The sequence below is a fragment of the Formica exsecta genome, unplaced genomic scaffold (assembly GCF_003651465.1).
Source record: "Formica exsecta isolate Colony F162 unplaced genomic scaffold, ASM365146v1 scaffold871, whole genome shotgun sequence".
Classification (NCBI taxonomy): Eukaryota; Metazoa; Arthropoda; class Insecta; order Hymenoptera; family Formicidae; genus Formica; species Formica exsecta.
The window spans coordinates 235890-254089 of NW_021853643.1; the positions used below are offsets into that span (position 1 = coordinate 235890).

At 37.5% G+C, this 18200-nt stretch overlaps 7 protein-coding genes across 20 annotated transcripts in view; 5 read left to right on the forward strand and 2 right to left on the reverse strand.

Annotated features, from left to right (window-relative positions):
• LOC115244820 (protein inscuteable homolog) overlaps nucleotides 1-4247 on the forward strand; it is a 5022-nt gene extending 775 nt beyond the window's left edge. Inside the window, exons 2-5 of the mRNA XM_029822787.1 lie at nucleotides 195-524; nucleotides 2351-2767; nucleotides 2947-3154; nucleotides 3235-4247. Coding sequence (XP_029678647.1) covers nucleotides 195-524; nucleotides 2351-2767; nucleotides 2947-3154; nucleotides 3235-4221 — 1942 coding nt within the window. The 3' untranslated portion in view covers nucleotides 4222-4247. The remainder of the gene's footprint in view (nucleotides 1-194; nucleotides 525-2350; nucleotides 2768-2946; nucleotides 3155-3234) is intronic.
• Nucleotides 4248-4359: 112 nt separating this feature from the next.
• On the reverse strand, nucleotides 4360-8891 carry LOC115244829 (MIT domain-containing protein 1-like). 6 transcript variants are annotated; one of them, XM_029822812.1, is made up of 6 exons: nucleotides 8827-8891; nucleotides 8011-8087; nucleotides 6103-6261; nucleotides 5718-5956; nucleotides 4844-5049; nucleotides 4360-4766 (listed from the first exon to the last, which is right to left on the reverse strand). In XM_029822812.1, the coding sequence occupies exons 3-6, from the start codon at nucleotides 6221-6223 to the stop codon at nucleotides 4604-4606; spliced, it is 729 nt and encodes a 242-aa protein (XP_029678672.1). In that variant the 5' UTR covers nucleotides 6224-6261; nucleotides 8011-8087; nucleotides 8827-8891; the 3' UTR covers nucleotides 4360-4603. The 6 variants fall into 6 exon arrangements, with proteins under 6 accessions (XP_029678672.1, XP_029678676.1, XP_029678674.1 ...); XM_029822816.1 differs by lacking the exons at nucleotides 8011-8087; nucleotides 8827-8891 and adding an exon at nucleotides 6755-7074 and having other exon boundaries at nucleotides 6103-6252; XM_029822814.1 differs by lacking the exons at nucleotides 8011-8087; nucleotides 8827-8891 and adding an exon at nucleotides 6755-7070.
• Nucleotides 6641-8876, forward strand: LOC115244825 (STAGA complex 65 subunit gamma-like). Of its 3 annotated transcripts, none has more exons than XM_029822806.1 (8): nucleotides 6641-6774; nucleotides 7291-7468; nucleotides 7550-7613; nucleotides 7709-7815; nucleotides 7873-8089; nucleotides 8158-8291; nucleotides 8410-8574; nucleotides 8647-8876. In XM_029822806.1, the coding sequence occupies exons 2-8, from the start codon at nucleotides 7296-7298 to the stop codon at nucleotides 8747-8749; spliced, it is 963 nt and encodes a 320-aa protein (XP_029678666.1). In that variant the 5' UTR covers nucleotides 6641-6774; nucleotides 7291-7295; the 3' UTR covers nucleotides 8750-8876. The 3 variants fall into 3 exon arrangements, with proteins under 3 accessions (XP_029678666.1, XP_029678663.1, XP_029678665.1); XM_029822803.1 differs by having other exon boundaries at nucleotides 8158-8321; nucleotides 8647-8794; XM_029822805.1 differs by having other exon boundaries at nucleotides 7897-8089; nucleotides 8158-8321; nucleotides 8647-8794.
• Nucleotides 8892-9176: 285 nt separating the features above from the next.
• On the forward strand, nucleotides 9177-12647 carry LOC115244823 (ADP-ribosylation factor GTPase-activating protein 2). Of its 4 annotated transcripts, none has more exons than XM_029822798.1 (8): nucleotides 9177-9390; nucleotides 9659-9850; nucleotides 9966-10097; nucleotides 10192-10224; nucleotides 10932-11228; nucleotides 11313-11584; nucleotides 11668-12013; nucleotides 12129-12647. In XM_029822798.1, the coding sequence occupies exons 1-8, from the start codon at nucleotides 9319-9321 to the stop codon at nucleotides 12384-12386; spliced, it is 1602 nt and encodes a 533-aa protein (XP_029678658.1). In that variant the 5' UTR covers nucleotides 9177-9318; the 3' UTR covers nucleotides 12387-12647. The 4 variants fall into 4 exon arrangements, with proteins under 4 accessions (XP_029678658.1, XP_029678659.1, XP_029678660.1 ...); XM_029822800.1 differs by having other exon boundaries at nucleotides 9248-9390; nucleotides 9659-9836; XM_029822799.1 differs by lacking the exon at nucleotides 10192-10224 and having other exon boundaries at nucleotides 9181-9390.
• LOC115244826 (probable protein phosphatase 2C T23F11.1) lies at nucleotides 12613-14490 on the reverse strand. Its single transcript, XM_029822807.1, has 4 exons — nucleotides 13886-14490; nucleotides 13536-13741; nucleotides 13236-13461; nucleotides 12613-13127 (listed from the first exon to the last, which is right to left on the reverse strand). Exons 1-4 carry the CDS (start codon nucleotides 14070-14072, stop codon nucleotides 12787-12789), a joined length of 960 nt encoding a protein of 319 aa, XP_029678667.1. The 5' UTR covers nucleotides 14073-14490; the 3' UTR covers nucleotides 12613-12786.
• Nucleotides 14491-14680: 190 nt separating this feature from the next.
• On the forward strand, nucleotides 14681-17000 carry LOC115244831 (succinate dehydrogenase assembly factor 4, mitochondrial-like). 4 transcript variants are annotated; one of them, XM_029822819.1, is made up of 4 exons: nucleotides 14681-15038; nucleotides 15113-15363; nucleotides 15455-15553; nucleotides 15664-17000. In XM_029822819.1, exons 2-4 carry the CDS (start codon nucleotides 15312-15314, stop codon nucleotides 15831-15833), a joined length of 321 nt encoding a protein of 106 aa, XP_029678679.1. In that variant the 5' UTR covers nucleotides 14681-15038; nucleotides 15113-15311; the 3' UTR covers nucleotides 15834-17000. The 4 variants fall into 4 exon arrangements, with proteins under 4 accessions (XP_029678679.1, XP_029678678.1, XP_029678680.1 ...); XM_029822818.1 differs by having other exon boundaries at nucleotides 14681-15029; XM_029822820.1 differs by having other exon boundaries at nucleotides 14681-14994.
• Nucleotides 16657-17951, forward strand: LOC115244832. The gene is made up of 2 exons (XM_029822822.1): nucleotides 16657-16817; nucleotides 16981-17951. Exons 1-2 carry the CDS (start codon nucleotides 16694-16696, stop codon nucleotides 17118-17120), a joined length of 264 nt encoding a protein of 87 aa, XP_029678682.1. The 5' UTR covers nucleotides 16657-16693; the 3' UTR covers nucleotides 17121-17951.
• Nucleotides 17952-18200: the final 249 nt, after the last annotated feature.

Here is an 18200-nt window from a genome sequence, read left to right on the forward strand (position 1 = left end):
TTAGTAATTTTGAAAATATATTAAATATTAATTTTTTTTAAATATATAAAAATAAGTAATCTAAAATGAAAAAATTATATTGGTAATATAGAGAGGAGTATATTACATTAATAATATATTGTGCCTCCATTACATTATATTTATTAAATGAAGAATGAGTGATATGATAAACGTATAATATTTTAATATTCCAGAATGGCAGAAATGGACGGACAGGAGGAGCGCAAAATTACTGGAAACAGATCCTGTAGCCCTTTAAGCCAAGATTTCAGAAGCCAAGATTCTGGATTCTCCGATTCCGAAAGATCAGACTGCTCAGAAGCATATGAAAACGTGACCCCACGGCGGAAATTGAGAAGAAGAACGAGGCGACAGAGGAGGATGCAGTCGAAGGGAATTGCCTCGTCGTGGTTAGAGGAGGGATCTCCCTCGATGCCAAAGCACACGTCCACGCCGAAGCATTCCAGGACATTCGTGAAAGATCGTTTCAAGCAATCCGCGAGGAGTCTATCACGGGGAGAAAGGTGAGCGAATGGAATATAATTTTATCTAATCGTGAATAGAGAAGGAAAATATTAAAGCTTCCCATTGATAAAAATTTAAAGTAGCTAACGAAAGCCCATCGCGTGAATCATAGGTATTTAATGAATGATTTCACTTCATCTCGTTTCATAATTTTACACGTTGTCGAATCGGACAACATGTAAGAACAATCGATCCTGATTCAGCGCGTGTTTGGAATTCCATGGAAAAAACTGCGCTATCGATATTACTGGAATGTACATTGCGGTAATGTTTACCTTGGGAATTGTGTCACGCCTCGCAATAAAGTCGAAGAAGAAACATTTCTTTGGGAAACGTGGCGATAAGATTAAAGAAATGAACCAATCTCGATAGCAATGCGACACGTCAATTATCTTGTCGCGCTCGTTCCTTTCTAATAATAAAAAAAGATATATATACATATATGTATGTGTAACACGCGTTGATGGTGTCGTAAGCAATGACACATGCTTGAGAATCGTTTCCTCTTCTTCTCACCGATCATAATATCCGAGAGATGCGTCAGAGACTCGAGAGTATCGGATGATTATCAGTCCTTGAATCATAAAGGTGTTTCGGCTTATCGTCGGGCCATTGTATGCGCATCGCGCCTTCCCTCTTGTGTGCACAAATATCCGATCTTTTATGGTGTAACGAGAGATATATGTTTTCAAATCTCGCTATACAACTCTCGATGTTGATGAATGTATGAAATATACGCCGCGATCTCGGTTTCCCTCTTGCCTCCGGACAAAATGATTATTTATCAGATCGCGTATCCGCTGTCGCGATTTGATTAAAGAACACCGGCGATCGTACCAGCTATGCTAATAACGCAATCATGTAAATCGTGCCGGAAACATATATGCACACACATGATTGAAATTGCCGTATCCCGAGTATAACAAGCTGCGAAGCTGAACCCATATAGAAAAAAAAAGTATTCGACTCTGATTGAATTCATGAAATACGTTTTCTATATCAAGCCTGCGTTTATCTCTACAATTCGAGATAAAAGTTTATTTAAAATTTTACACACGCGTCCTATATCCTGCGCGCGTCTCTCATAAAAAATAAAACAAAGTTCTGTCGCGAATTACATGTAGCGCAAAAAGCACAAGTTTTTGATTTTTAGTGTTCGACCGGGTGTTGAGCTCGCGTTACGAAATCAGGATCTAAACCAACCACCGGGTACCCTCGTGCAGACGCATTTTTCCGTTAGTCACCGTGTTCCACTCATGCCGTACGTGACTCAACGCAACAACGTGCCGCGCGAGAAGAATACGTAAATGAATGAACGCGTGAGAGGCTGGCTCGGGTAACCGGTGAGGTCGAAGTCGACCGTGCGGCTCCTTCGACGGCGCGCGACAGCGAATCTACGAGGAATTCAGCTTTATAACGCGGTGCACAGGTGGACGCGTTATAATACAACAACGCGACATTAGTCATCACGTGCAGTCGCGCTCTCGAGGAGAGCTCGGGGCGATTAGTCAGCTCTCGCATTCCACTAAATCGCCCCCGGCTGTCGTTTCCGGAAAAAAGCGATCAGCGATAGATTCCGAGTATATTGCTTCGTGATGCGAGTTTCGCGAGAGTAGCAGAATGATAACAATCGTGCCATGATTGAGACGAAATCTACGTCGAATCGCTATGGCTCGTTTAAGGTAGCGTAATTCAAGAATGACGAAATAGATATTCGGATAAGAAGAATATCTTTTAAATAATATTTTAAAAATAATGTTTATATATATATATTTCTTTTTACAAAAACTTACCAAAACTTTTATATATTCCCTTTCTTTTCCAGGATCAAAGAGGAGCGGAGCGATGCGTCAAAAGTATCCGTTTCACTGGACGACGAATGTTTGGGAGATTTTCTTTACGCATCCGAACCGCCGGAGGATAGCGTTCAGCTGTCTTCGATAACGAAATCGTTTAGCACAGACTCCGCGGCAGACGCGATCGCTGCCGGCAAGGAGGTGCTGAATTCCAGAAATTATCGTCAATCGTCGTCCATGAGAGCGTGGTTGACCGATCTCGCTATGGAGACCGAAAACGAATGCAGCAGTACACTGCAGAGCAAGAATATTCCGCGAAGCAGGATGGCGTTTTCCGGCGGGATTCACGCGCGAGATCTCAAAATGTTGTCCTCTGCAGCTGCCGCTGCGAGCAAGCTCCTAGTCAGTGCAAAACGTTTCGAGCAACATTATCACAGCATCGTCGAGTGAGTCCGATTTCTTTAATTCTTCATAGGTATTATATTGAGAGATGCACGGATATAAAATCAGACGCACTATAAGAAAATCAGAAATAAAATCGTTCATATTATACTGTATAAGAATAATAGGATCTTTGCATAAATATAATTAATAATCAATTTTATCTTACGTTAATCATTATTAGGAAGATAACACGGTTGGAAGGCGGCAAGTCTGAAATGGAGCTGCTTCGCAGCATAGAGGAGGCCGCTTTCTCGATCCTTTCTCAGTTAGGGGCACCTCCTCCTCGCAGGATTCAGCAAGGTAGTCTGAGGAGCATACTCGCGCAGTTGCAAAGTATGAAGACATACGTCGACGGCACTATCGACACGCGTTTAGACTTCTACATCGAGGTTGGTAATTTTATATTTTTGTGGCTTATATTCATCGAAATGATAATCGTGGATTAATTGTGTATAAATAATTTTCATAGAAAATAGTCCGCGGTCTGGAAGAGACTCCACGGCAAGACGACAGCGTAGCTAGAGGAGCTCTAGCGGCCCTTTCGGCTTTAGGATCATCGAATCTTCGCGCAGAAAGCAGCATAGCCCGATGTTCCGGTATAAGGGCTCTCCTGACGTGTCTTATCGACGGCGATCGAGCGCCTTCAAACGACCTCGTCGCTATCACATTACGCGTTCTAGCCAGCATATGCAATTCCGCGACAGCGATCGAGTACTTTGCTCGAGACGGCGGTCCCGAGATTTTGAGTGATCTCCTAAACATAGAATCCTCTTCCGAAAGGGAAAAGACTGAAGCTACCGCCTTAATAGTGCAGATCACGGCACCATGGACCGACGCGCGGGGTCTGCCATGTCTCGAGCCTTTCGCGAATTCTTTAATTCCGGCGTTGAACCGATTAATCGAGGGCACTGATTGCGTTCAAACATTGCTGCTAGCCGCCGCGGCGCTAAATCACTTGTCCAAGTCGAGGCTATGCGCCGAGATCATACTGCAGCAGGACAGTGTGAGGAAACTCTTGCGAAGCGTGAAGAAATCTGTCGGCAATAACGTCTGTTTGATGGAACAGGTCGCCGCACTAATTGGCGAATTGGCGCGCGTTCCAGAAGGTCGGTCGCATCTGGCTGGAGCGCGAGCCTCCGTGGCGCTGGTCTCCTTTCTCCGTATGAGACCACCGGGTTTGGAGGACGCATACCAAAAGCTGGAGATTACCGCGGCGGCCGCGCTGACCAGACTCTGCGTGGAACCGGAAATTGCGAGGCAAGTGATCGCAGTCGGTGGCGGAGATTGTATGACAGGATCATGCAGAATCATCAACAACATCCCAGCAAAGGAGGAGGAGGAGGTGCAGGTCGGAGCAGGTTTCTTAAAATACACCAGGTCGTTGAGACGAGCGTGTAAGAAGGCCGCACAGCAAATCAGAATTGCAAAGGCAAAGGATCACAGCACGCTGGACTGAGGAAAAAGGTCTGGAAAAAGGAAAATCTATTATGATGGAGAGGTTCATACAATTCCAAATTGCGAGATATAGCATAGTACGACAAAGAAATCTGTATATATATGTTTTACATATTTTATAATCACGATCTCTATGTAGTTATATTTTATATTTTATTATAAGAATAATATGCAGAAAGCAAGTATTTTTGTTAAATATGTACAAATATATTTTATTCTATGCATCCTATATCGCAAGGATGAGAATATATATAAAAATATGGATGCCTTATCACTATCACACGATAAATGTGCCATAATATATGTATATACATATATGAAATACATTAATGAAAACTGTATAAAAAATATTAACCATTTTTATTGTCAATTGATATTGTGCTCTATCTTGTCTCATTTTGAAGTTGATTCTTGTGAAAAATGTCTATGGTAGTCTCCAAGCATGGTCTTAATTCTAGATCACATGAGCCAAGAACGAATTTGCCCTCTGGTGCTTTAAAATAGTCTAATCCACGCCCGATTTTTACCACCCATCCATTACTCAATCTGTGAAACAAAAGGATTACCTATGAAAGAATGTAGGGACAAAATTTTCAATGTAACATTTATGTTATCAGCCTTACGTAATTTGTCTGTCATGCAACGTTTCAGAAAAAGAGAAATCAAAGGAGATCTTGCGAAATGCTAAACTTTCCTTCAACTCAGCCAATCTAGTAATTTGATTAATTTGATTAGATTCTTCCGGCTCGTAAGTTGTAAGCAGGGATATTCTGGTCAATGCGCAGCACTTTTGGACAGCCAGCTCGCATAGTCTAACCAGATTCTGACACTGTAGACGAAATACTGCAATTAGTGTAATAATTTCTTAAGATAATCTATAGGTTGTTAGGAAAAGATGGAAAATTTTGCAGGCCAATAATAACAATAATAAAATTGTTGTATTCATCTTATTAAGTATGCATTTCTGTCATTCTATTTATAAAATTTTTGTTCTTTCATTGGACCATCTGAATAATTTTCTTTAAAGAAACTTCTAATTAAAGTTTAAACGACAGACATGAATATAAATTACATCATTAAAATTGCTATTTATTCTGAAAGAATTTTGTGAAACTGTGTTGATTATATATATATATATATCGAGAATGGATCAACGGGACACGGCTATGCGAGTGTTTTCGGCAGATTCTTGGACGGTACTGTCACATATATCAACATCGAGGATCCATATATACGAGCCTTTCACCAGGTATGTATTTGTTTTGTGCGTCTCATTTCATTATAGAATATTATAAGATAGTTTACAAGGTTTGAAAACTTTGCGAATATATAGTTTTTGCTATTGAATACAAAAAGAGTTTATATATATATATATATATATATATAAACTCTTTTTGTATTCAATAGCAAAAACTATATATTCGCAAAGTTTTCAAACCTTGTAAACTATCTTATAATATTCTATAATGAAATGAGACGCACAAAACAAATACATACCTGGTGAAAGGCTCGTATATATGGATCCTCGATGTTGATATATGTGACAGTACCGTCCAAGAATCTGCCGAAAACACTCGCATAGCCGTGTCCCGTTGATCCATTCTCGATCTTAGTCAATTCCCTGTATATGCCGGCCGATTTCCTCTCAATAATTAGTTTTTTCACCTTCTCGGCTCTGCCCAGATACTCCTTGGCTTTGGACGTGAGATACTCCACCTTGTAGGCTTCCTTTGTCTCTACATCGTTTTATTATCGATTCTTGAGCTTCTTGGCGAAAGATAGTGACAATAAAGCTAATATAGCATTTTTAATGTGATAGAGGTTTTGTGTGAGAGAAAGAAAGAAAAAAAGAGGGAGAAAGAAAAGCGTAAAAATATCATACCTTTTACAGTGTCGAGAAGTATCTGTACGCCTTCCTGATACAATACCAATGCCATTGTGAACTGTTCCTTCATATCCATCTCCACTGCACGTTTTAGGACTGAGACCGCCGCAGATTCCATTGTTCCATTGACAGATAATCGAAACTCTCCTGGAAAAACTAAACCACGTTCGACGATCGCGTCACAGACTGATTTTTATTGCTTCCCTAATCTCTACTGATTATTATCTTTATGCGCACAATAGCACGAATGGATATGCGCTGCATGCGAAACGATACATACATTATCACAAGATTCTCGAGACGAGCGAGTGAAGAGGCTCCTGACGTTTGATAGTTCCGCGCGATTAAACGCGCTTTGTTTGGCACACGCGTTTAGCAGGTTTATCTCGTTTCACGCGTGCTTTTTTTTCTTCTTCCGTTCACGTTCAAATTTCAAATATATCGAGGAGTCGCGAGTCTCTCGCGATTGCTCGGCGAATCGTACTGTCCGAACATGGCGCTGCACCGTGACGTATATATACATAAACGATTTTAACCTAGCTAGTATTGAGAATCATCGCACGAATACAACATGCTTGTTAACGAAATGTGAAATCGTCTCGCGATCGCTCGACGCGCGAGGATTATACTATTTAGGGAAGAACCTTACGCGTCACGCTCGCTCATCCGGTAAGATGGGGGAACTGCTGACTGCGGATTTGGAAAAATCCCAGCACTCGCGTGTGTATCGTATGTTTTTGACGATACGAAAGACTACGTTTCGCTGACGCAATACCACGTGACTGCCCGTTACAGACGGGCGGGAATTTCCAATGGATGTCATCCAATTGTCATTAAATACGATTTCGAATTAAAAAAACTCTGCTGACACAGAAATGTATTTTCCAAATCCATTTTTTGCTATTTTATGAATCAAAAATATTCTTATAGTGATTTAGTCAGCGCATACATGTAATAAATTATTAAATTATACCTGTGTCAGTAATTAAGTTAATTACTAAGCTGCTACAAATTTTTGGATATATATTGGGTTTATTTAAATTTAGATTATATTAATACTTAAGGAAATGATATGAGGAAATTGAAATGTTTTTATATTAACTTATCAATTCATTGAAATAAATGTAATATCATTAATATGAGTGATCACTAAATAAATAACACTTTCCTATGTATTTTTTTAAGTGACAATGAAGTCTAGCAAAAACTTAGGTGGTTTGTGGGGAGAGTTACCATCGCGGGAAATGCTCAAACAGGAAATAATAACACCGGATTTAATAGAAAATGTCTGGCGACAAGCCATGGATGATTCAAACAACACTGATTGTGATTACCGCATTGACAGGCAACCTGAATATTTACAGTGAGTATGATGTTTATATAATACTGATATGTCGAAATATTGAGTTAAACTAATATTGAAAACTATTAATGTTCATTATAGATTACCAATGGGAAATTTACATATATTAAACACCATAAATTTTCATCAACAATTACGGACAATGGTACAGAATTGAAATAATTTTTTTGATTCATACATTTATCAAAGTAATGATATGTTGCTTACTTAAAAGTAATGATAATAATTTTCTTTTTATAGGAAGAAGGAACTATGCTTGGAAACATGACTGTGATAGGGTCACAGGATTCAAAAGAAAAAGTACATTCGACAAATTTATTTCATTTTCTACCTCATCAACCAAAAGGGTAATTATTGCACTCTCAATTTAAATTGTCGTATAATTATTAATCGCATCATTCCAGAAATGCACTTGAAGATTATTCCAGTGTACATCATTTAATGCCGCAAACTGCACGGAATTTGTTGAGATACGCTGTGACTGTTTTATTGGCTCATATTGGATTCGAAAACTCGTCGGATATTGCTATTGAAACACTCACCGATGTCGCAGATCACTTTCTGAGACGAATGACCCTCTTGTTAAAAGCGGCGACTGAACAGAAGGATCATGGTTTTCCTGTAAGAAAAATGTATAATTTTTAAAATGTTTATACAGTTTTTATATAACAAATTTTTGTATTCACTAGGATGCTGTGGAGAGAGTGCTGCTTGAGACAGGTATGGGAGGAGTAGCAGCGCTGCATGATTATTATCAGGAGTATGTCATCAAATTTGAAGATAATATAAGGAAGCAAGTCGAGGAAACGATGGAAAGACAGAGGCAACTTGAACTTAATACTTGTAGTACTAAGTATTGGAATGCATATTAAGCCATAGATAATTTTCTAAACAATTTAAATGCTGCTTATGTCAAAATAACATTTATAAACATTTTTCAGGATGGTCCTAGATGAAGCAACTAGCAAGCTACAGTTCGAGGAACTAGACGAGTTCGGCAATGTGTATCGAGAAGTTCCGACGTTACAGTTACTCGATCCTGAAAAGGGATTTCCACCTAGTCTAGACGCCGGCTTTCAAATGCTCTACAGTCTCGAACAAGATGAGTAAGTTTTTTTTTATGACACGTATACACATTTTTCATAGAATACAGCGATAATATATTTTAATATTTTCAGATTGAATAGTATGGAAGTGGAGGAAGAGGAAGTGAATGTGAGCGATTCGCCGAATACGGGGCAACGATCCACGGATGGATCAGTAGATAAAAAAAAATGTTAAAGCATTATAAGAAATGGAGAATTACAGTATCATTTCGTTCATCCATGACATGTGTATATATTTATATAATTTATCACCTTAAAACCAAAATAAAAGATCGAATCTTGTGTTTTTTTGGATCCCACAATTTTCTGTGCCATATATCTTGGACGGGACCAATCTTTGACCTTTTGACCTAGATGTATTTTGCCAACATCTACAAGATACTTTCAGATAAGTCGGTAATATAGAACGCACATTCGCGCGGTTGTTAAAGTAGAGCGTTTAAGGTCGATAAGGTAGGACATACAGTTTATTACATGTAACGTCACAAATTCCTGTCCCCGCAAATAGCTACACACACATTCTGACATTCGTGTACCGCTATTGGTGATATATATTGCACTTTGCTCGTATGCTTTTTGTTGCATTCATTACACTTCCTGTGTTCCCTCCTTTTTCTCGTGAAGAATCACATCGTCGAGCGACTCGCTCGAGTGACTTTAGTGCCGAGCAATCAGCTTTCGCCACGCGTTCCAGGATTTTGTCGTGACGAACACAGCTGCACAGGTTTTGACAACACGTCAAAAATGGCAGATGCGCCCAGTAAAGCAGATATCGAGGAAATTTTCAAGAGACTGCGGGCCATTCCAACCAACAAGGTTTGTCCCTGATTTAAATCGATGGTAAACATACAGGAAATAATGGGACTGAACAATACGCTTGCAATTTCTCTCCTAATCATGTAACACACACACATATGAAAACGATTATATCTGATTTATAGAATACAGCTATATTACATTTCGCGGATCATTTATATATGAATATTCCGTGGAAACATTTACAATATACAAACACGTTTTCATCAACGATTATTTAATGTTTTAGCAATTTCAAAATATGTGCCAATTCTTTCCATTTTTTCAGACATGTTTCGATTGTAACGCAAAGAATCCAGCATGGTCCAGCGTGACATATGGAGTCTTCTTGTGCATCGACTGTTCGGCAGTGCATCGTAGTCTGGGAGTGCATCTTACCTTTGTCAAATCTACGCAACTTGACACAAATTGGACATGGTTGCATCTCAGAAATATGCAGCTGGGTGGTAATGCCAATGCTGTTAGTTTCCATAGCTTATAAAATCCATTTTTTTTTTGTTTTTTGTTTAAATTATGATTTGTAATTCAATCACAGCATATCTCTCATCTCTATTTTCTATATCGCTAACTTTTAGAAAAAATTCTTTGCACAACACAATTGTACTACAACTGACGCTCAGCAGAAATATAATTCACGCGCAGCTATGCTGTACAGGGAAAAATTAGGCCAAGCATCTGCCCAAGCAATGCGTCGTTATGGCACAAAGGTATAAAATTATCAGATGGATTTAATATTAGTTGTATATTTATAGTTAAGACATTATTAGAGATCTAGTGTAACTGTAAATATGATAATTATAGGTTTCCTTTTCTACACCAAAAACTAAAACAATGGTGAGCTAAGTAAATGTTCTTAAAATTCGTCTTTTTTTCTTTTTCGGAATTTTACTAACATCTGCTTATAACATTGTCCTAAAAATTGCTTTTTACTTGTCTTAGACATACATATGTATGCAATTTTTTTCATACATTCAATGTCAGTACACAGTTAGCAATATATGTAATAATTCACAAAATTGTTCGAATGTGTGTGTAACCTTGATGTTTACACAAATGTTTTCATTCTTACATTATCATTATAACAGATTCACTGTGAAGAGCTTACCTGATATATACATGTACATTTTTAATACAATGTGTTTTAATATGATAATATATATTTATTCCTATTGGTTGCTTGTATTTAATAATCTATATAGGGTATGTTTAAAATATTTGGCCATATTTTACCAGAGAATTTTATTAATCATGAAAAAGAAAACATAATAATAAATATGCAAATATAAATATATACTTCTCAAGTGATAAACTAATTCTAAATTAATAAAAACGTTTCATTATCTGAATAAATTGTCAAATATGGATATAAATATTTATTTCATTTGCTCAGATAAAAGAATGTAAGCAAATATAAGTAGACATTAAATAACGAAAGTGGTAATAGTGTCAGTATACTGTTTGTTATACTATGCACTATTGGTAATGCTTGGCCAAATATTTCACGAATATCCTATATTTAAATATTATGATTCTTTTTACAGCTGCATTTAGAGGAAAGCACAGAGATAGTACCAGAAGAAACAAACGAGCCAGATTTCTTTAAGCAGCATGAAAATTTAGATTTGTACGAAAACAAAACAGTAATTTCAACAGAAGACAAGACATTCCTCACATCTAATACTGTGCCAAACATTGATAGTACAGAAAAAAATGCATCAGAAATTGTTTCCAATTCCTTGGGACCTTCCGTAAAACTTTTCGATTCTGTCTCAAATGTACAAACTGCAAGGAAACCTACTATAGGTTGCAGGACTGCACAATCCAAACGCCCTGGTGGTGTAAGTTCATGCATTTATAGTGAAATAATAATATAACGATAAATCCCAATTATTATCGTTATTATTTCTTTAATTTAATTATAGTTGGGAAAGAAAGCTGGAAGCTTAGGAGCTCAGAGAGTCAAGACCAATTTTGACGAATTGGAGAAGAGCGTTGCAGAGGCACGTAAACAAGCACAAGAGAAGGATAAGGAAGTGACAAAAGAAGAGCAGGAGGAGCTCGCCACACGTCTAGCCCAACGGTATGAACAAAATTTGACTCAACAAGCCAAGAAAGTGGAAGAGAGAGCTAAGCAGTTTGATCCATCAAAAGCAACGCAAGCAGAACGGCTTGGAATGGGATTTAATGCGCGAAGGTACTAACTATGTGTTCTCATCCTGAAAAATTTATTTAACGCGTGACTTTATCTTTATATAAAAGTCCTTTCTTTCTTGTTAGTGGCGCGAGTCATTCTGCACTTGGCGACATGAAGACAATAACGCAAGAGTCTAAAATCATAACTTCAACGCCAGAAGTACTATCAGCAGAGACGGATCTTTTTTTTACTTTAGACGAGTTTTACTCAGTTTATGCTAACAGCAAACCGTCTTCGCGCGGTGATGAGATTGTGGTCGTGGCAGAACCGGAACCGCCTAAACGACTAGCCCCCATGAGTCGTATCGCAAACGCCAAGAGCGACGCGAAGCCTTCATCTATCATCGAGGGAGAGGCTCAAAAAAAGTTTGGTAGCGCCAAGGCCATTAGCTCGGACCAATACTTTCAAGACAGTACTTCCGACAATGTGGTGAGTGTAAACTATATTTCAATGTATTTTTTGTAAAATTATGTTTTACTGACTCTAGAATATAGTGCTCCTTTTTAATAATTCTTCAGTATGCATGTACCTTTTAAATTTGTAGTGGGAACGTAAGAATAATTTACGTCGCTTCGAAGGCTCGTCCAGCATTTCGTCGGCTGATTATTTCGGCATTGAAAGTTCGATGCCGACTTCGCCCACCTCTTCGTTGTCTATGCGTCTGACCGCGGGGAGAGCCGGTGTCGTAGATCTCGACGATGTGCGAGAGAGCGTGCGTCAAGGTGTAAACAAAGTCGCCGGACGACTCAGCTCGCTCGCAAACGCGGCGGTTTCCTCTATACAAGATCGTTATGGACTTTAAATGAAATCTTTTTGCGTCTCACGAAAATTGTTACAATACTTATTATCCGGACCCAGTCTTGTCCATTGTTCAGAACTGTAAATAAAAGCTTATAATTGAGCTTTTGTGTAACTTATTCTATGGATGTTATTGCGCACGCAGATACTCTTGTATGAAACGATCAAAAACCAATGCGCAATGCGAGAGTTACACAGGTTCAAGAGCAAAAATATAAATGCAAAATGTATTTTATAAATATACGTCCGCTCATCTTTATCAAAAGAGCCAAAGTATTGTGTAATACATTGCATAACAAATATCACTATATCAAAAGTCAAGGTACACCGACGAAAGTAAAATATACTTATATAACAATAATTTAGGTAAAACATTAGATCTTTCTCACTAAAATCTAAAATAGTCATAGATCTATACTCGGCGGAAAGTCCTGGCAACGCAAAACCAATTGCGAACATGGTTTGCCGTGGAGAAAGCACACGAGTATCACTGTCATATTGTCACAACCGGTACCCATAAGGGCGTCCGGAGCCAAGCAACAGTTGAGAAGCTCTTCGCAGATCTCCTCGGGACGTATTGTGACGTTGCGATGAGACTCTGCGTCGCCGAGTTTCGTCTGAGCTAGCCGCGTTCTCACGAATCTAACGACCTCTTCGCTGGTCATCACGTCCCAGATACCATCGCACGCCAGAACAACGAACTCCCATTCCTCGTTTATAGGAAATTGTTGCACCTCAGGGAAAGCTGCGAGAAATTTGTAAAGTTGTTAACATAAAATATGCGCGAATATATATTGAAAGTTGCATCATAGCGTCTCTAGCCATTTATATATCGATGTCCTGTTATTATTACCAGTCACGATCTGTTCCTGTGGTGATTTATGATCATTTCGCTTAAATATGAAATCCCCAAGCGCGCGGGACAATGCCAGATTGCCGTTCACCCTTTTATACTCGACGAAACCACCCGCAGCTTCGATTCGCTTGCGCTCGTCCTTCAATGTGGGTTTATGATCTCGACTAAGTGGCACCGTCCTGCCACTGATACACGCTACCGCTCTGCTGTCACCCGCGTTAGCCTAGAAAGCTTTTCCATTCAGGTCAGGTATTCGAATGTACGAAGATATCGCCTTCAAAATAACGAACGACTTACACTATACAAAATGTTGTCCTTGATAAGTAGTGCGATGACAGTGGTCCCAGCATGTTCATCTCTGAGGGTCACGTTATTCTGCATCGCTTTGTCTAATTCCAGGAAACCTTGCTTTATACCTTCCACAATATCGCCCGCTTTGTACTCGCTTCTTTTAATTATATATTCATGAAGATGTTTTCCAGCATGCTGCGCCATGGTTGCACCTATAAAAGTATACAAATATTTTTATGTAAAGATCAGATTTTATGGATATATACACCGATTATTTGAAAAAAAAGTTTGTTTCATTGCTCTGTGTTGCGCGATAAATCTGTTTATTCTGTACTAGAAAGTGTGTGCTTACATACCTCCATGCCCATCATAGACGGCGAAGAACGTGGTGCCCGGATCACCTGGCAAGGAGAGTATGTGCACATGCGAATCTTCCATCTTGATACGCCATCCTTGCATGCAGGAGCTACCGACACGATAGTTGTTGTCTCGACAACAGGCCGACTTTTTCTTCGTCACCGGCTCGCTGAGCGTCTGCCCCATTCTCTCCCCTTAATCGATATCGTTCGCGAATAACGCGAGTTTTAATACTTTAATATCTCATACCATGACAACGGAGAGTTAAGTAACTTTGAAATTAAATACAAATCCACGCTATACGTGATACTCTTGTTTGGATTATCCGTTTGCAGAATTTTGTGCCAAGACTCGTGATAATGCGTTGTCATTGATTTAAGCGATCTTCACTTCACTCTGATTTAATAATAGTTTCACATATATTTAACTCCCGGCCGTCAACTCCGTCCTGTCCCATCCGGACATGGGAAAACAACCCGCGTTGCGAGCGAGCAAACGTCGACCGGAGATGAACAGCTGATCTGGATTGATGACGTGACGTAACTCGACTGCTTATATACACCGACGTCATCTACACCCAATGATGTCACTTCTCCGGTTTTGTAATTATATAATATATAGTAATGCGCAATATCTAATGTATTTACATTTTATAACATATATAATTTGTACGGCGTACGTACATTGCGTAATATTACTTTATTAGCACTTTTTTTAAATTTTGAGATCAATCTTATCCGTGGGGTAAAGCAACATTTAGTTGACCAATCAGTACAAAACTAGCAAAGATTTCTTTGTTCTGATTGGTCAATTACGCTTACGGGTAGGGTTTTTTGAACGCACCTCAGGCGAACGGAGGGGATACTCAGGTGGCAATTCTGCTATGTCATAGATATAGTATATATTCTATGGTCTTCGCCTTCTGTTTGTTTACGCGACTGTCAGTGTGACACAATTTCAAGGAACAGTGCGTTGAATGTTAAAACAGAAACACACAAGGTTATACAATAATAAATGAGAAAGATATTGGATTTTCTTCTATCCAATACACTTTTATCGACGACGAAACGCGAATATAACGTTCAAAGTGCCCGATTTAACATAAACCGTACATGGACTTATGAGATTAATAATAATTTAGAAGTACACAATGTATTCCATATTATCTAGATTATAAAACTTCATAAAAAAACGGTTTGCGACTTTAAATAAATCAATTTTTCTAGGTTATGAGAGAGAAATAGCTATCGCAACACGTGCGCTTGAGCTGATATTATTCTTGAGACGAATTAAACTCGTTTCGCAACAATTTTCGTACATTTATCTTATTGTGGAATAGGCGAAAAGAGATAGAGACGTATCGACTGAATCGGATTTTATATTTTCAAGGAGAAAAAAAAATATATAGAGAGAGAATTTCAAAGAATGGCGGGAATTATCTGCGCATCGATTTCAAGTTCGCGATTGCATTTGAAAGGTACAGACAAAAAGCATTAATCGTTTTTGTATACATCGGAGTAACGAACGATATTACCCACGCTTTTGCATGATTTTTTTTATTTTTAAAGGGCTCGCGCGTTTATTCTCATCCAAAAGCATGGACGAGGTCGGCGAGAGTCCGAGATTGCGTGAATTCCGAAAAAAATTGCGCGAACGCACCCCCATAGGTAAGATTATCGTACGCAGTTACGTATTAATATAAAAAGAGAGAGATGCTCTCTCTTGAATGCTCAACATTTCTGCAAGAACTAAAAAAATCGAACTGTAAACATGACAGAGAATTTAGAAGAATTGGAAGAAGGTAAGCACCCTTATCAAGAGAAAGAACCTTTGGAACCGTTCCCGAACAATACGAATCCGGAAACGGGCGAGATCGGGGGTCCTCGCGGACCAGAACCGACTCGTTACGGCGACTGGGAGAGAAAGGGTCGTGTGACGGACTTTTGAACCCTCTGTCATCTTAGAAGAAAATCTAAATCGTTTGTTAATAATTAGAAACTATCTCAATAAATTAAATGTCTACATTATGATACATCGAGTTAAAGCGCGATGCATCATAAAAAAGAAATCTCTACTTTGTAGAATAAAAATTATAAATATAAATTGTAAAGTTCATATATTGCGAAAAATGAGATTGTTTTATCGCGATCGCCCAGATCTCGGTCGCGCTAGTTTCTCTAAACAAAATCAGAATCGGTGACTTAGATTTATTGTATAATTCTCTAATTTATCAAAAACACGAAATTCGTCGAAGCGCAAAACACTATGATTTAATGCACAATTCTATCATGCCTAATTAGATTAATTAACCGTTAAAAACTCGATCGTTTTCATTCTCGGTTGGTTCTTTCGGGCTCTGTCGAATCCTGATTTAACCGACAACAAGAAAAGGCATCACAGTATGCATCTAAAAAAGTTAGTAACTAATATATCATTGACTCTCAATCGGAAATTTTATAGAAAAAAATTCATAGGAATACAAGAGTATTTGCTCCATACATCTTAGCGACAGTGTTTTATTAACAAAATTGAAAATCATCTTGATGGTTTCGCGTCAATGGATGGCCGTGTGTGAATATTTATAGAACGTTTGCATAATGATTTGCATAAATGGATTGAATCTACAGATGATAAGAAATTGCAGGCAATTTTTCACAAGTATGAGCTAAGTTTGCTTTAGACTATTTTACATTTTTGAAATAGATTTCTGCGAATATAATTATTTTCGAATTTTATATCATTTTTTCACTCATTATTTATCAAAGTTTCTTTTGTATAGAAATATGTAAAGATTAAATATAAATATAATGTGGTTAGGTACTTTACTATTAAAAATGAAGAAGAATTTAAGTGATAAAATCTCGGAAAATGTCCAAGAGTCGCCGCGAATTAAGCAGTTTCATGAAAAACTCAAACTGCAGCCTATACCAAGTACATATATATATATAATTAAAATTAATTGATAAAATAATTAATTTTCACAGATATCAGCACGAATTCTTTTCATAAAATGTAAGAGCTTTTCTATAAAAAATTAATTGTGTTCAGGACTTTGTAGTTTCGTAACGTGACTTTTTCTTGGTTTAATATGTAGAAATAAAACCGCGGGAACGATTTGTCGACTTGGTATTAGTGGAAACTGATCCCAGAACTGGAGAGTTAATAACGAATAGCGAGAAGAATCCTACTAAATGGGGAGATTGGCAGAACGGTGGCAGAGTCAGTGATTTTTAAAAAGACACCGCTTACATTTTTTTATAAACTATATATATATATATATATGTGAAGAACTGGAAAAAAAGAATCCTCTTACTTATATATATAATACGAGCTATATTTATCTCTAACTATTTATGGAAAATAAATTCAGATTTAATTTTTTCAACGCAAATGAAACAACATAAATTAATATTGTTCTTGGATGTAAGAAAATATAAAATTGATGTGTATTATACACATATAAGAAAGTATCTATGTAAAACGAAGAATATTTTATCGGCATGGTAATAAGTTACATTATACAAAAGTATTTTTTCTCTTAGATGGTGTTCTATATTAGATATATTATTAATTTCAAATCATTTTCTTGTAAAAAGTTACTGGCACTATAGTAATTTACATAGACAAGCATCATTATGCAGTCATTATAATTATCGGTACATTATGTGTACGAAAATATATGATACTTCATGTGTCTCAAGTACTAAATAATATATATATACTACAGGATAACAAACACGTTTTATACATTAAACCAATTAAATTTCTCGTTAGTAATGAGTTAATGAGTAATGAATGTAAAAATCAAAGTTTGTGTAAAAGTGTGAGGCGTTATAACCGAATTTAAAAGTAATCTTAATGCTTTCGTTAGTAAAATGTATCCCAATGTCAATAGCAGCGTAAATTTATTTAGCCAAGACATATATAATAAGTTCAGGACTTCAATATTAAGCCGTTCGCGTGTAGAAAAAGAGAGCGTAGTTAATCCTACAAATATAATATCGTATTAAGAAACATATGTACAGAATACTGTAGTAAAAATCTCGTTTTGTATTTGCCCCAGCATATACGTTTTGAAAATTCTTTTCCAATCGTATCAAGAAAAATTTTTCCTAAAAAATCATCTACTATGAGGTATTATATTGTTGCATACAAGATGAAAAGGAGATTCTGTCCTTTTTTTACTATTATATATAGATAATAGTAAATAAATCATCTGATTAATTTCACTAAGTCCTTTCTCGATATCCTCCAACAATATTAAAGCAGTATTAATAAAAGAGCGCGACATACGTATCACCTCAATGTTTCGCA